This window comes from Lathamus discolor, chromosome 5, assembly GCF_037157495.1.
Source record: "Lathamus discolor isolate bLatDis1 chromosome 5, bLatDis1.hap1, whole genome shotgun sequence".
In the NCBI taxonomy this organism is placed as follows: Eukaryota; Metazoa; Chordata; class Aves; order Psittaciformes; family Psittacidae; genus Lathamus; species Lathamus discolor.
Genome location: NC_088888.1, coordinates 80,601,306 through 80,616,690, shown reverse-complemented (window position 1 = coordinate 80,616,690; position 15,385 = coordinate 80,601,306). Strand labels below are relative to the sequence as shown.

The 15,385-nt window shown below is 38.6% G+C and overlaps 1 protein-coding gene across 1 annotated transcript in view; it reads left to right on the top strand.

The window, feature by feature from the left end:
* The window catches only part of LOC136015959 (regulating synaptic membrane exocytosis protein 1-like), a 231,854-nt gene that overhangs the window by 136,904 nt on the left and 79,565 nt on the right, over window positions 1–15,385 (top strand). Inside the window, exons 3-4 of the mRNA XM_065682610.1 lie at window positions 6,192–6,535; window positions 8,975–9,837. Of these exons, the coding sequence (XP_065538682.1) occupies window positions 6,192–6,535; window positions 8,975–9,837 (1,207 nt within the window). The remainder of the gene's footprint in view (window positions 1–6,191; window positions 6,536–8,974; window positions 9,838–15,385) is intronic.

The window sequence follows — 15,385 nt, the reverse complement described above, 5'->3', positions numbered from 1 at the left end:
GCCATTTTTGATGCCCTACAGTACATAAGACACGTATGTCTGGCAGATGTGATATGCCCTCTTAAGTGGCACGTGGCAGGCAGGTGGGATGTGCTGACTTGTCTCTAATGGCAATAGCCTGTCATTAGGCACAGGTTTTAATTTTATTTTGTTGTGTCTGCTTGAAAATAAGTGGATTCTGTTTGGATGGAAACTTAAATACCTGCCATGCCTGTAGTCATTTCTATGTAGACACAAAAATGTAGGCGTCTTACTCTCATCCTTATTTGTACATGTAGGATCTGATTTGAAAAGTTAACATTTTGGTCAACTATGAAAGGCAAGCAGGAAAAGAGCATGAAGCATGCTGTCTAGGGCAAGTGGAAAATTGTGATAGAGTGGGGTTTTAGACATCCCTCCTGGATGCTCTCACTCAAACATGTAAAAGGCACTGCAGACTTGAGGGTGACATGTAGTTCTGTGAGCAGTGGGGCCTCGTTCCCCATGAACAAGTCTTGTGGTTGAATTGCTACATAGATTCTAGGATGCCAAGAAAAGATTGCGCTAATGAAATACTTATAGGGCTTTTGCAGAACTGCCTATTTCATTAAACTTTTAAGAATATAAACTTAAAAACTTCCATGGCTGTGCAAAGTTTTATTACATTTTGTCCAGTGGGTTAAAACGTCATTGTGTGGGGAGAAAAGGGGGAAGAAACCAATCAGCTGTCATCATAAACCTCATTTTCTTGCCAAACTGGGATAAAAATATCAAGCTGAAAACCTAAGTTATGAGGAAAATCTGCGCTGCACAGATATGAAAGAACGGAGAGTGCTAAACCGGCTTCAGTATCACAGTCCTGAAATGGCTGAGTCCCATACGTCTGATGAGCATCAGCATGGGCAAAGGGGTCCTCTCCCTCCTTGGAAGGGAGAATGGTAGAGAATTGTACTGTCCTTCTGAACCCTTTAGTCTGGAGGAGAAGATTAAGACAAAGCAGAACCTAGTCTCCTAGGCTACTTCTTTACTAGCAAATTAAACCTGATTCGGGACTATTCCTAGGTGTTGAGTGTATCTGTGCTAGTAAATTGACAGAAGTCTGCTTGGCACGCTCTTGGTCTTCTGCCCACTAGCATCACTTTTCCTGGTGGTTTGGGAGTTGGGGTACTCCAAGGCTTTTGAATGTAGCCACCTTGCTTTGGAGGAGAGCAGAGAGTCTAGCATAGATGCAGGTTATATCACGCTGTTTGCTTCAGTGCTCAAAAACATGCCTGTGCAAGTTTAATGCACTAGTACTGATGTCATTGCAAGATGTAGTTTAAAAGGAAAGCATTCTCTTTGCATAGGGAAGGCATCCTCTTTCCTCTGTTTGTCTCTGTTCCTGGCCACACAATTTCACTACTCATCGTATCCCTCGATGACAAAAACACAGATAAATTTCTGCTATGTTTTTAAATGCAAGTGGCTCCTGGGAGGACCTGACAGTCAAGAAAGAGGATCCAAGGGAGTATGGGGAAGCTGGGAACAAAGAAAGGAGATGACAAACCCTGACAGGGAAAAAGAAGAGCAGGAGAGGAGGGAGGTCGGGAGAAGACCGTTGCTTTTGGTGACCAGGAGCCATTAGATGAACTCGGCTGTGTATATAATTTTGAAAAACACATTTAATGAAAGCTTAGATTCACAAGCACATTGTCTGAGACAAGTGAAGTTGATTTTTATTTTGGACTGATGTAAGGATTTAAGTAGATTTTCATCTTCATTTATTTATATTTTAATGGAGTGAAGCCATCCTGACATTTTAGCTAGGGTTTTATTACCAAATTCATTTTGATATAGCGAAAGAGATAAATGCAATGCTGTATACTAATTTCATGGTTTGCTGCATGTTTTGATTATCACAGAAACTTTAAGTGATACGTAGTCTAACTTAATTCTGTGAATGAATAGTTTTGTAGGAGTAAATTGGTAACATTTCTTCCCTCTGGCTTTCAAGAGATGACTTGCTGGGTGGTGCAGAGCCCTCTGAAGTTAATGATACCTCAGGCAGAGAAGAGGGTCTGCCTAATTGGATCTGTCTGAAATAGCTAGTGTCTTCTAGACATGCATAGAAGAAATGGCTAAAGGAATGCTAAAAAAAAAGGCAATAAACTGAAAAGATGTTGTGTATACATCCTTCAGAATGGAAATAAGATTACATGAAGGTTCAGTAAGGAACTAGCTTTAATATAGCCTGCTATATTAGCACACTTGTTACCCAACTTGCTGTACAAAGCAGGATGCATGGGAGTCAGTATAACTGCGGGTTTGCAGTTTCCAAACTCATGGAGTGTGGTCCTTACTGAGACTACTCAGAATCTGTTTCGGGTGGAGGATTTGGGGAACTTGCTGTGACGTTAGTCTGAGTTTAGCCTCAGATGTTTCACACAAATTTGGTACGAAGTTTGTGTCTCCCTAATGTGATGTTAGCATCCCAGAGCATGTTTGGGAGTCTCCAAATTTGAATTTGAAAAAAAGCTTCTACAATGTAATTTTGAACTACATAATTCTGGAGAAGTGTTTTTTTTTTTGTAACTAAAAATGTTCTTTTTCTCTATGTGTATAGTTGTATATATTACTTGCTATGGGCTCTTTCAAGTTGGAATTTCATGTTGTGTTAGTACAGGAATACTGTTCCTACTCATTGTGGATCACATTCAGAAGTACCCGTAAGAGTAAGTTTGAGGAATATTTTTCTGTTCTGTGAATGAAATACCCTGTATTCCACATGAAGGCAAGCATGGGATCCTTCTAGCATGTTTTCACGCAGCCTGTGAAGTTTCCACGTGAACCTGTGTGGGAACTCTGCTGAGTCCTGTATGTGCCACTTTGTTATCGTTATGTAGCAGTAAAGCCCAGAACCCTTTGCTATGCTATGAAAATGCACATTTTTCCAGATCCATGCATATGAACCCTTGGAATGAGGAGCACCCCTTTACTGGTTCTCTTTAAGAGCTTCACATGCAGATACGTATTGACCTATGCAAGAATGCAATAAAACAGAAACAAATCCAACCGCAAAACCCAGACTCTGGATGTCTTTAGTGACTTACTGTAGCACTGCAACCGAACTCACCATCCAGAAAAAACGTAAACAAACTGGTTTTGAAGTGACAGGCCAGAGTAAAATTGTCTAACACTCTTCATTTTACTGATGCATCGCGTGGAGGTCCAGAAGCCACATTAGAGAGCTGTAAGCCTTCATCAGAGCATTTGTTTGGTTGCCTAACATCTGTGGATTGTTAAGATAACTTATTACGCAGACCTGCTTTAGTTTAGATTAGTTTGGACCTCATCCCAGTGTATTCAATCAGGATATAATTCCTGCATGCTGCTAAATTGCTTGCTCCATGTTTCTCTAACACTGTTTTTCGGTATACAGTTTTGTCACTGAAACTCTTCTGTCACCTCAAGTTTTGGTTGGTTTTTTTGTTGGCTTTTTTTTTTTTTTTTTTCCTTTTAAAGAAAAGCTTTTATCATTTTTCTTTTTGGACCAAATATATCTCAAAGCAAACACGGCATTTGTTAAGTCCTGAAGAGATTCCTAAACAGGGATGGTAGTGTAGCTTCTATGTGAGTACAATGCAGATTTCATATATATATGTGTAAGCTGTGGTGATTGGTATATACAGTGTCCAAACTGAAGTGTTTAAAGACAGCTATAAGAAAATGGTTTTGTATTTACATGTCTAGTATTTCTTCTTTCTGTATTCTGTATTTTTCTTTGTCTATTTGTGCATTAGCTATTCCTATTTGTTTAGATCTCAGGATATTTTGCATAAAAATCAATTATAATATCAAAGGTGATTATGTAAATTAATTATAAATTAATTATAATTTCTTGAAATTTATTACATTATACATATTTTAAATGATCAAATAGATTAAATTGTAAATGAAGTCTTTTGCAATTTTTGCACGTTTGAAAGTGCTTAGATACATACACACGTAACTTAATTAGAATTTTTATATTTTACTTTAGTATTCCTTATCCTTCCTTTAAGCAAACTCTGGTTGATTTATTTTTGTAATTAACACTTTTTTCAGCCTTCTTCATGAGCTGATAAAATAGAGGCAGTGACATATTTTTCATTAATGGCTTTGGTTTGTGGCATTGATGTAGATTTTATACACAGACACGTGCATGCACACTCCCGCAGTCTAATGAGCTAAGAATTGTGTCAGCATCTATAAAGGCATTTAAAAATGTGGGGTTTTTTCCTTTTAGTCTCTCTGGTTTTTTTAATACCTGTGATATTGGTAGCAGATAGACAAAAAATCTATTCTATTAGAACAGATAGTATGATAGCCTGAATCGCTGTTTTGTGAGGTAGACTAGATGAAGGAAATAAGACATTCTGGAATCAAGGCTTTTTTCTTGTTAAAGGACTAGGATTTATTTTATTGAAGTTGCTGTTCCTATTATCCTACTGAGGGTTATCTGTTTTTATCATAATACATGTTTGTGCCGCTGTTGGAATAACTGTAGCTTTTGATTAAGTTTTGGGTTGGGTTTTTTTAATTAATCAAAATTTTAGTAGGTATTTCATGATCCTTCTTAAATAGAAATATAACAGCTACCTTTTGACAAAGGTACAGTCCAGATACAGAGAAAAGAATTGGATGGCTTCTTAAGTGTGGTTTGGTCAAACAGTGGAAAAATAGTATTAGAAGTTCTGATGTAGTCTTCAGGCCTAAACAGATAACTATTCTTGGGTGTTTTAATTATGTTAAATATGTAAAATTATTATTATTTTTATCATGCTGTGTAAGTCCGTGCACTTCCACCCCAGGCCAGAGAATGAGAGCTCGGTACCAGAGCTTTGTCCTGTTGCAGTTTCTTCCCTGAAGGGACTGGGGTTTTTGTTCCTTTTGATTTTAAGTGTTTTATAATTTTGTGACTGTTGCGTCATTCCTGTTTTGTCACGAAATAATTTGAACATATTTTTCATTCCAACTTTTGTCATCCTTCTTATCCTCTTTACAATTTTGCCTGTTCTTTAACTAAACTGTTATTAAACTGAAAGATATTCTTTACCGTTTCCCTTATTAGCTGTCAGCTTTTTTTCACCTCTGTTTCTATTTCTGACAAAATTCCTACCCCCTGTATATCCTTAATGCATTTTACTTTTTTTTTTGTTCTGTCTCAAAACTCTTTTTGTCTCAATTTTTTCTTCAGTAGTCACTTTAGAGTGCTGATTAACCTTTACTTTTTCTGCTGATTTACTCCTGTACACAAGACTGTCCTGTACTGTATATAGACCGGAAGCGTAGAGTCTCGCTTTACTGTGTGTGCTCTTGTTTATCTGTGTATCTGGAATATAAAAAAGAATTAAATCCTAAGAAGAATCATTCATGTACACAGCTCCATTGTGATTAACAGGGACACATGTTTAATTTTGATTTATTATTTACAGCTATAACTCAAACAGATGGTAAAAGATAATTTCCAAGTACTTGAAAATATGGTACTTCTGAGTTCTTTCCATTAGTGCATTTAGTTCTCTATTAGTAGGTTTCTTTAGGTCTTACCTTACATCTCTGGTAAGTAGTTGTGGATGTAGCTAAAACCATGCACAGTAAGCGCTGAATTTATTTGCAGCATAATGTTGAGTTATGTTATGTTATGTGAGAAACAGTAATTAAAGGGAAATACCGTGTGAGTTTTCTGTGATAGCAGAGGTTGGGAGTTAGCAGCCTTTAACTCCCAGCTCTGGGCTGGGAGTCTGAGTTGGCTCCCAGTCCAGGGAGACTGGGACTCGCAGCCCAGTCCCAGTCTCTGCCACCTGTGTTATAAGTCCGTTTACTTGTCCTGACAGCAGACACCAGTGGAAACAAACCCAACCCACCCCCTCAACTGCATCAACAAGCGCTGGTCATGTTGTCAGTATTTACGCAGAAGAGAGCTAGGGCTGGGCTGAGGGGGGATTGCTAAAGGTAGGACTGACATACATTGACAGCACATTTTGTAGAAGCTCGCATAGCATGTGCTTGCAGGATGCTTGGCTCTAGCCAGTGCAGTCAGTGCTTGGAGAAGCATGTTCTGGGTCCTGTCATGAGCACCAGCCTCACCAGTTAAGAGGAGAGCAAGACATCATACCTGCTCTGTGATAGTGAGCATGCATTTCAGGGCCTGGGGGGTGGCTGCACTGACTCTTCTTGTTGTCTTCAACTAGGTTATGTGGGTATGCAATTTATGTCGAAAGCAACAAGAAATCCTAACAAAATCTGGAGCGTGGTTTTTTGGAAGTGGACCACAGCCTTCGCCCAGCCAGGACGGAACACTCAGTGATACAGCAACTGGTGGAAGCTCAGATGCACCGAGAGAGAAGAAAGCAAGACTTCAAGAGCGATCAAGATCACAGACTCCCTTAAGTACAGCAGCTGCCTTATCACAGGAAATCTCCCCTTCCAGTGTGCAGTCTGACCGTAGGAAAGCAGCAGAAGTACCACAGCCAGCTATGGGCGTGGACCAAAAGCAAGTTTCATCAAGGTCTAGAAGTGAACCTCCAAGAGAGAGGTAATGCTTTCTGCCTTGATAGAGCCGCACAGTTATAAATGCTAATTCAATAATATTATACAAGGCTGTCAGCTGAGCTAGTTGTGTGTGTCTAGAACAGTGTAAAAGCTAAGAGTAAGTTGATGTAATGGCTAAAGAAGGATAAACATTTACTAGCAGCTACATTGTCTGATTTGGTCTGTGCAATAGAAAAGAGGGGAAAAAATGTATTTTATGGATATTTACCTGTACTTCAATGCATTTTGGTGTACACTTTTAATACAGAATTGTAGGTTACTTTAAAATGCCTGCCAAATTTAAAATTTAGTAAACAAAGTGGAGGGTTCTGGTGAAAGGTGTTCCTGCCCATGGGAGGGGGTTGGAACTGGGTGATCTTTAAGGTCCCTTCCAACCCAAACCACTCTGTGATTCTGTGAATGAGCAAACCTTTAACTTATTGAAGTATGTACTAGAATTCAGATGAACAACACTCCCAAAAAAAACCCACAACAAACAAACAGGAAATCCATCCTGTGGAGTTCTGTCAGATATCCTTATGTGTTACCTTTTTATCAATTATAGTTCCTGGTTTGTTATTAAAATTAATACAATTAAAAGAGCTAATTTGCACCTGCAAAGTAAATATTCATGAAGAACAGCAATAATACCATCTTGAATTCAGAGAAAGTTGTGTGCAAGAATAAAGCCAACCAGAAGCAAACTAGTATATTTTAAGTGAGTTAAATGAGTAAATTCCTGAGCTGTATTCACTCTGATGAATGGGTTGGAGATTAGCAAATCAAGAGTGGATAATGCGATGAAGCAGTTGCTGTTCTTTTGGCTGCTGCCTTACAGATGGCAGAGAAGTTGAGGGAGCCTGCGGCAACAAAACAAGAGCCTGCCATAAAAGATTCTCTCTTGGCCAGAATGGTTGATTTTTTTTCATAGCTATTAAAGTTGAAAATGGATGATGAACAGTGGTTAGTAACTTACTGTGTGAGTGAGGTCTGTCAGGGTTTAACTGCACCAAAACTCACATTGGTATTATGTATATGTATGATGTAAATGAAAATGTGGCCCCTTTCCCTCATTCTTCTGGCTTTTTTCCTCCAACACTGGGAAGGCCCTCAGAACAGTCGTTGCTCTGCTGAAGGACACTTTTAGGGCATCAAAATGCTTCGTATTTCTGCTTTGCTGTCCATAAGTAAGGTGGTGATATTAATTATACTATAATTAATTATAAGTTGTATTCTCTGCTTGTCATTGAGACTTTCAAATGAAGTTGAAGGATTCTGGATGGAGAGTGTCTGTGGTAAGCTCAGGTCCCATTTATGGCTAAAAACTCAGGAGGAATCGAAAGTGGAGGAAAAAGGAGACAGGATCTTAACTTAGAGTATATCCAATTTTTCCTGTCCTGTCGATGCATCTTAGTAAATCTGTGATACATAATCTGAAGACGTATCAGTTGTGGAAGGGAAGATGAAGTGCCACACACACACACAAACCAAAAGGGTCCTAGTGACTTTGTTGCGGTGCATGTTCATCTCAAATACAATGTGTAGCTGAGTTCAGCCTTCTTCAAAATCGATGGATTCATATGTGAACTGGTAAACAAAAGTGCAACTGGAATGGTGAGAGAAATGAAAATACCTAGTGTAAGAGGATTTTAAGATTCTTCAGCTTGCTTATTCTCCCAAAGCAGAAGATAAAAGAGGAGGGAGCATAGTTTTCACGCAGCTTTGTTATTCATTTTTTTTTACTTTAGCTGTATAAAGAAATAAATTACATTTTTCATCCTCTTTTATTACCAGAGAAAAGAATGCCATTAATTTATCTCAAGGAGTCAGTTTGCTTTTCTTTATATGCTTACAAGGTGACAATTCTTTTTAGAGTTTAAATAAGATAAAGCAAACTAGGTCAAATATTACTGTTTCTGCATATATTCTCTTTTGCATATTTTTATATCTATATTGCATTCTGTAATATTATTGTGGGAGATGCTCCATTTGGTGGTGTTTATACTGTCAGGGTGCTTGAAGTGAATTTGGATGGTTAGTCTGTAACCCTCATGACTGCTTCCAGAAAAATGGAGAACATATTCCAATACTCTGTTGTAGTGCTGTAGTTACTTCAAAGATGACTTTGAGTCTGCCTACTTAAGTGGGTTAATTCTTCTTATCTGCATTTATTCACATTAATATTATTTGTGATTTTACTCATTAATTGGACTGTCCATAACCTATGTTTTTGTGGATTTTGGAAGTTGTTTACTATTGGAAAATAAAAAGTACTGCTGGAAGGATTAATAGATTTAATTCATCTTAGTGGATCCAGCCAGTACCCTTCTATGTATTTTGCCATATTTTACGCTGGTTTATGATCTATTTACAATAACAGGGTACACAAGTATTCTTATTTTGCATTCAGTTCTTCTGATTATTGTACTCCTTTTCACTGTAGGAAGAAGACAATATCTGTTTCGGACCAGAATGGCAAAGTTTTAAAGAGTGAGCGTAAGCGTGTGCCAAAATCCTCACTTCAGAAGGAAGGACCAGCAGATGACAGGGAGCGTAAAGAACGGCATGAAGGTAGAAGGCTGGAGAAAGGCAAGTCACAGGACTTGCCAGAGAAACTTGAGGAAGGCAAAGCGCCTGATGGTGAAACACAAACGAAGGAAGATGAATATCATACCCGTTACAGGAGTGACCCCAATCTGGCAAGATACCCTGTAAAACCTCATCCTGAGGAACAGCAGATGCGCATGCATGCAAAAGTTTCTAAAGCACGGCACGAGAGAAGACACAGTGATGTAGCTTTGGCACATACAGAAATGGAGGAAGCGGAGGTACCTGAGAATAAATTAGGAAAACGCTCACAATTACAGGGAACTCAGGACAGAAAATCCCTTGTGGAAACTCAGAGGTCGTACTCTATAGACAGAACAGGTGATGTAAGAATTTCTGTTTCTAAACAATTAACTAATCATAGCCCACCAACTCCCAGGCATAGTCCAGTTCCTATAGAACACGTAGAATACAAGAACCACGATTCTTTTAAAAAACAGAGCCGCCTTGATCCTAGCTCTGCTATTCTCATGCGAAAAGCAAAGCGGGAGAAAATGGAGACCATGCTAAGGAATGATTCCCTTAGCTCTGACCAGTCGGAATCAGTGCGGCCATCCCCTCCAAAGCCTCATAGAGCAAAAAGAGGCGGAAAGAAAAGGCAGATGTCAGTTAGTAGCTCAGAGGAAGAAGGGGCATCAACACCAGAATATACTAGCTGTGAAGATGTGGAGATAGAAAGTGAAAGTGTCAGTGAAAAAGGTAAGGACCTTTATGTATATTATGCACATGGCCATGGTTTGGGGAAAAAAAAATAATCTGTATTTTTCTCTCTCTCTTGCCTCTTTAAAAACATACACTTTTGCTCTTTCCCCTTACCTTTCTTTTCCCAACTGAGAAGTGTCTTATAGCTGTTTACATTTGGTTTGCAATGTTTCCTTTTACATTCTTAGATGAGGTGGTTGCAGGTAGCATCAGCTGAAGAGTTTCTTTCTCATTCTCTTCCCTCTTTCACCTAGAACTGACAGAATTAAAGGGTTGTAGTTTATTCTCTCACTGATATCAGTGCTCCTTTAGTCACTGCTTCATCCTTTTGTCTGTATGCAGAATAATTTTCTGTGCATGATTTGAAATGGCAAGTTAAGTTCCGTAACAATGTGAGGAGAACATTATAAAGCATCATAATCTTACAGACACCTTAGTCGTAAGATATGCAAAATTTTACTACATTTAATAAAAATATCAAGGATCTGCCAGAGTTCCTTGCTAACAAGGACAGGATATGAGGCAAGGGGAGTGTTACATAGGAAAGAAATGAGAATTGCCTAATGTGGTGTCTAGATGAATTGGCTCCCAAGCTTACAAGTGTGTTTAAAATCTGCTATTGCGGTTTGTCTTCATCTGTTGATGGTAACACTTAGCAGTAAGGAATAAGTATAGCACACTGTGTGCTTTTAAACAAAGCCTTTCTTCTGGCTGAAGAAGTTAATCAAATTAATGAATGGTGAACAGATAAAATAAGCATAATCTGAAAAGACTGTGGTAGAGCCTACCAACTGTCTTATAGCCCTAATTTGGTTTTGACATTACAGTGAGCTGAAGGCTTTTTGTGTCTTTGAAAGTAGCTTTTAGCTCTTTAGTTTAATTATCTGTGTTTGTAACTTGAAAGTTTTCTGCTGGTGTTCATACTCAAAATGCCAATGGCTTGTCTGCCTTGCCTTTTAGTTCCTGGCACTGTTTCCTGACATGTCTTTGATTCATATATGCTAACCTGTCTGTCTTTATCTGATGTTGTGGTCTCCTGACATCCCCTAAAGCTTTAGGTATATATAGAAAAAAAGACAGATTTTCTCTCCTATCGCATCTGAATAGCTGCTTGTTTTAACTTTCTGAGCATGAACTTGTCCATTCAAAATATGGAAGCTTGTTTTCTGCTCATTTTTAAGGAGGGATGATAATCATGACCCTGAAATCTTCATCCAGATTGTACTTAGACATAAATATCCTTGCTTTTTTTGACTGTGGGGGTTGTCAAACACTGGAACATATCAAACAGAGATGTTGCACAGTCTTCATCCTTGGAGATGCTCAAAACCTCATCAGCTGTGGAGATGATTGTGGGAATGCCCTGAGAAATCTACTCTAGCTGACTCTGCTTTTGAGGAAGAGCTAGTGCATCCATCACCTGCTATTTGCTGTAACTATTTAATACATATTTTGCCAGAATTATGAACACAATAATTCCAAAGCACTAGAGATACTTTCTAGCAAATAAGTATCTTCCACAGTCTACTGAGATTTTGCCTCTTTGGCGGAGAGCCTAAAGATTTATGTTGAGTTGTTTTTGTGCTGGGTTAAATCTAGAGAAGGAACTGTTCAAAGTGATGTCCAAAAAGGTCCTCTCAAATTTCTTAAAAAGAAACCCCAACCAAAACCCAACCAAACTGTACCCTTCACAGGACACGGTTACCGATTGCTGATCACAGTTTTAATCCTGTTATTAATATAGGCTGTAGAATTCCTTATTCTGAAACACATCATAGTTGAGCATTAAATGGGCTGAGTTTTCCAGTGGCAACACTGTCTTGGCAAGGCAAAAGGAGTCCTCTTAGAAGGCATAAATTGCACTCATACTTGCTTCAAAGACTTGCTAGAACAACATAAACCAGACTATTACAAATGAAATCCAGACCTCATTTTAAAACTGAGAACAGCTTCTGCCTGCTGCCAGTCAATGAAGAATGAAAATCAGGTTTGGAGAAAGTTAGAGGAAAACAGATATTTTCTTTAAAGTTTAAAACCAAGACTTTGTGTAGAACTCATAGGTTTGTGTCCAGACAAGTTTGTACTTAACTTCTTTTATCCCGTGATAGGTATGAGAGATATTCTAGGCTTCTATCATGCCATCTTTGAAAGGGGAAGATAAAATAGTGTTGAAAATTGGGACAGGATGAGGAAGTTCTGAAAGCTGCTCATGTGCTTTTTTGTGTGCTAAAGATTTTACATTCTGCATACTCATTGGCTATATTTGCCTAAATGTTTATTTTATTCACACCATTTAAGCTTGAAAATATGCCTAGTACTTGCATATTGTCAGCAAAGTGGTAAAAAGCTCAGTAAAAATCACTTTGCATACTCACTAATGGATTCAATTGGGACTGAGAAGAGCACGATAGAGTTGGAACCTTGTTTGAAAAAAACCTCCTGAGCTGACATTCCAGATTCTTTCAGCGAAGATGTGATTGTTTCTTTTTTAATTCCTTTCTTATGGTACTGGGAGGAACAGGGCAATCCAATTTCACTTCATTCTTGTGACTTCTGGTTAGAAAGTGTTATGGGCAGGGAGCTTGTTGGGATCTTAGTGTATGCACAGGTGTGAGGCAGGGGGGTTGTGACCAGAAGGAGAGAACCTGGAAGTCCTAAGGAAAAAGGGATGCTGTGTTTTGCAGACAAATGTGTTGGTGCGGGCTCAGCTCCAGGAGGGGAGGATCTGACCCCTTACTCCATCCTCCTCTGGTGCTTTGAGCACCACTTTGGGTGCTGGTGCTTGGAGGGCTTTGTGTGTATAAGGGGAGGGAAGAGCATATATCACTCTGCCCAGTGATTTCTTCCAAGTGCTGCAGCATTGTTGGTAAAGAAGGTAGCTTGTGGGCTAAGAGAGAAACCACATGTGTGCAGTAGGGTATATAAATGGACCAAAGGAAAACATCCGGAAAAGTCTATAGAGAAAAGGAAGCTGGTTTTAAATGTTTTTAGCTGAAGTTTTTCACTGAGGTATTTTAAATCTGGCATGTAGGCAAGTCAAGTTGTACTGTAACTTCTGCTAGCATATTCGAACATCTGTTCTCGTGGAGAGTTGGGCATGGAGTTTTCAGAAGAGCTGATTTTGTTTAAGATGTGGCTGAGCTTTAACAGTGTAAAACAAAATACCCTTGCTAGGAAGATTGTTAATTCTGAGAAATTAGTTCCAATTTGTCTTCTAGTCTGTGCCATAATTTAGATCTACATCGGATTCAGATTTTAATGAAAGTATAATCTAAAATGGCTCTAGCTTCAGAATTTTGGTCAGTGCTTACATTATTCAGTGCTATCAATATTCAGTGCTTTTGAGTAGCTGAAATTATTTGCAGCCCTTATGGAGCTGTAAATAAGGGCTTGTTAAATTAGGGCAGTAAGAAATCTGTTTTGTGTATATGGAATTATACAGAGTACATACATGCATATGCAAATTAAATAAGCTGAGCATTAGTGGGAAAAAAGTTACACTGTTGCCAAGAAGTGTAACACTTCACTGAGATACATAACCATATAAATAGGGATGTCGTGGAAGATATGTGGCTGAATGCTCCTTTAAAATCATAGCAGAGCCCTTTCTCTAGTTGTGAACATGCTGGAGGGAGTTTGCAGTCGTTGGTGAGATTGACCAAGGTTTATAAAATATGATATATATGGAAAGGTGGGATGGATTGGTGTTCAGTAGTCTAGAAAAGAAAGAGAGAAACAACAACAACAACAACAAAAAGGCAGGGAGAAGAACTGAGATTTAAATGAGAAAGGAGAAGCTGGAGGGGAAAGAGTTTGAGTGCTTCTTTCTAAGCTGGAGGGTTAAGTTACTGTTAGGGAGGTTGAAGCTTGCTGACAGAAACCATGTCAACCCTAAGGACAGAAAAGGAAAGTGAAGAATAATCATGATCATAATTTCTTAGTTGAAATTGAGGATTCCTGGAAATAGAAATTAATTTCTTTGTAGCCTTCACTGCAGTTGCACCAAGATAAAAATACTATTGTTGTTCCTGTGGCAGGCTCTGAACCAAGGTGCAGAAATCTGGGGCTAAATCCACAGTACTTCTGACTGTAGCTTATCCTTTTTTGACACCTTTCTTTGCCCGTTTTCTTGCCTTGCATTTAAATTGCAAATTAAGTGGAGCCTGGGGTTTCATTTTGTCCTTGTGCAGTGAGATTGGTGAGATTTCAGTCCATGACTGATACTCCAACTTGCCTTTATGATAATAAAATAGTATGCTTATTTATGGAAGGACATATTATAAGGTACGATTTTCTTCCATTTATCAGTATCCAGTAGAATTCCAGATTACTTTCAAGTGTCCTCTGGCACACTCGCATTCTCTTGTGCATCACTGTGCATCACTACCACAAGGGATTCAATTGAGCCTAGATTCCTGTTCTCTCTACCTATTAATTTGCTCTTAATCAGCTAAATTGCCCATATGTTTGCCTGCTTGCATTTCCTATCAGGTAACAAATTGATTCATGCATGTTTACTGCCACCCTCTTAGAGACATTGTGGAGCTAATTCTTTCATATAAAGAGACCAGATGTCCACACCTCACAGCCTTTTTCAGCCTTTGGATTGTTTATTTATTTTTCATTAGTTGCTGCCGCCATCTCAGGCTGAAGACACATAAGGACAGGGCAGAGTTTTATACTTTTATTTTCAGTTTGAGAGATGTTTCTGTATTTTTTGGGTAAGTTCGCTGTGAGAAAAAGTCTGCAAGCAGGATATACAAAGTGCAATATGCAAAAGTGATTACTTATTGGTAGGTGCATGTAATAAATGGTTAGAATTTTCATGCTGCTAGCCTGACTTTTAATAAGGTCACTGCCTCCCTCTGCAGACACCAAACTGCTTTAAATGTTAAGAGTAGTATTAGTTACTTTTTGAGATGCATCAACACTTGGAGTCTGCATTTATACATGTTTGGCTTCTTAAATATCTCTCTCTCTCATGCATGAGTTCCTCAGCACATTCCCTCGACTGACTGCAAAAATAGTATGTGAAGGGCTGTCTAACTGTTAAACAATTTCAACCTTAGAGCTATTCTTTAAGAGAGCATAGGTCTCAGAAATACTATGGGGCTACTCAGGAAAATGCATACCTACAGCAATATTTTTTTAGACCCTCTGTATTAAAGATTTTATTGCATTTTCTTTGCAGCCATGAAGCAACTTCTACTAAAACATTTTATTTAGAATATTTTCTTTTCACATTTGCTTCTTGTCTGTAAACTCAACCTTTTCTGTTTTAGATAAGCAAATATCAGCATGCTTTACTTTGTGACCTGTGGCTTTGCTGTACCTAATATGCAAATTGGACCATGTCTAACTTGGTCTACTGGGCAAGTTGAGAAATGTGCAAGAGCAGCGTGGCTTATCTAAAATCCCCAAATCCAAATAACGCTCTTGAAAGGAAGGTGGGCTGTTATTCGAACAGTACATTTTAAAAGGTGTTGAACTTAATGTGTATTGTACGCTTCATTTGAGCCACAGCTATTGTGGGATTCTTTTGCAA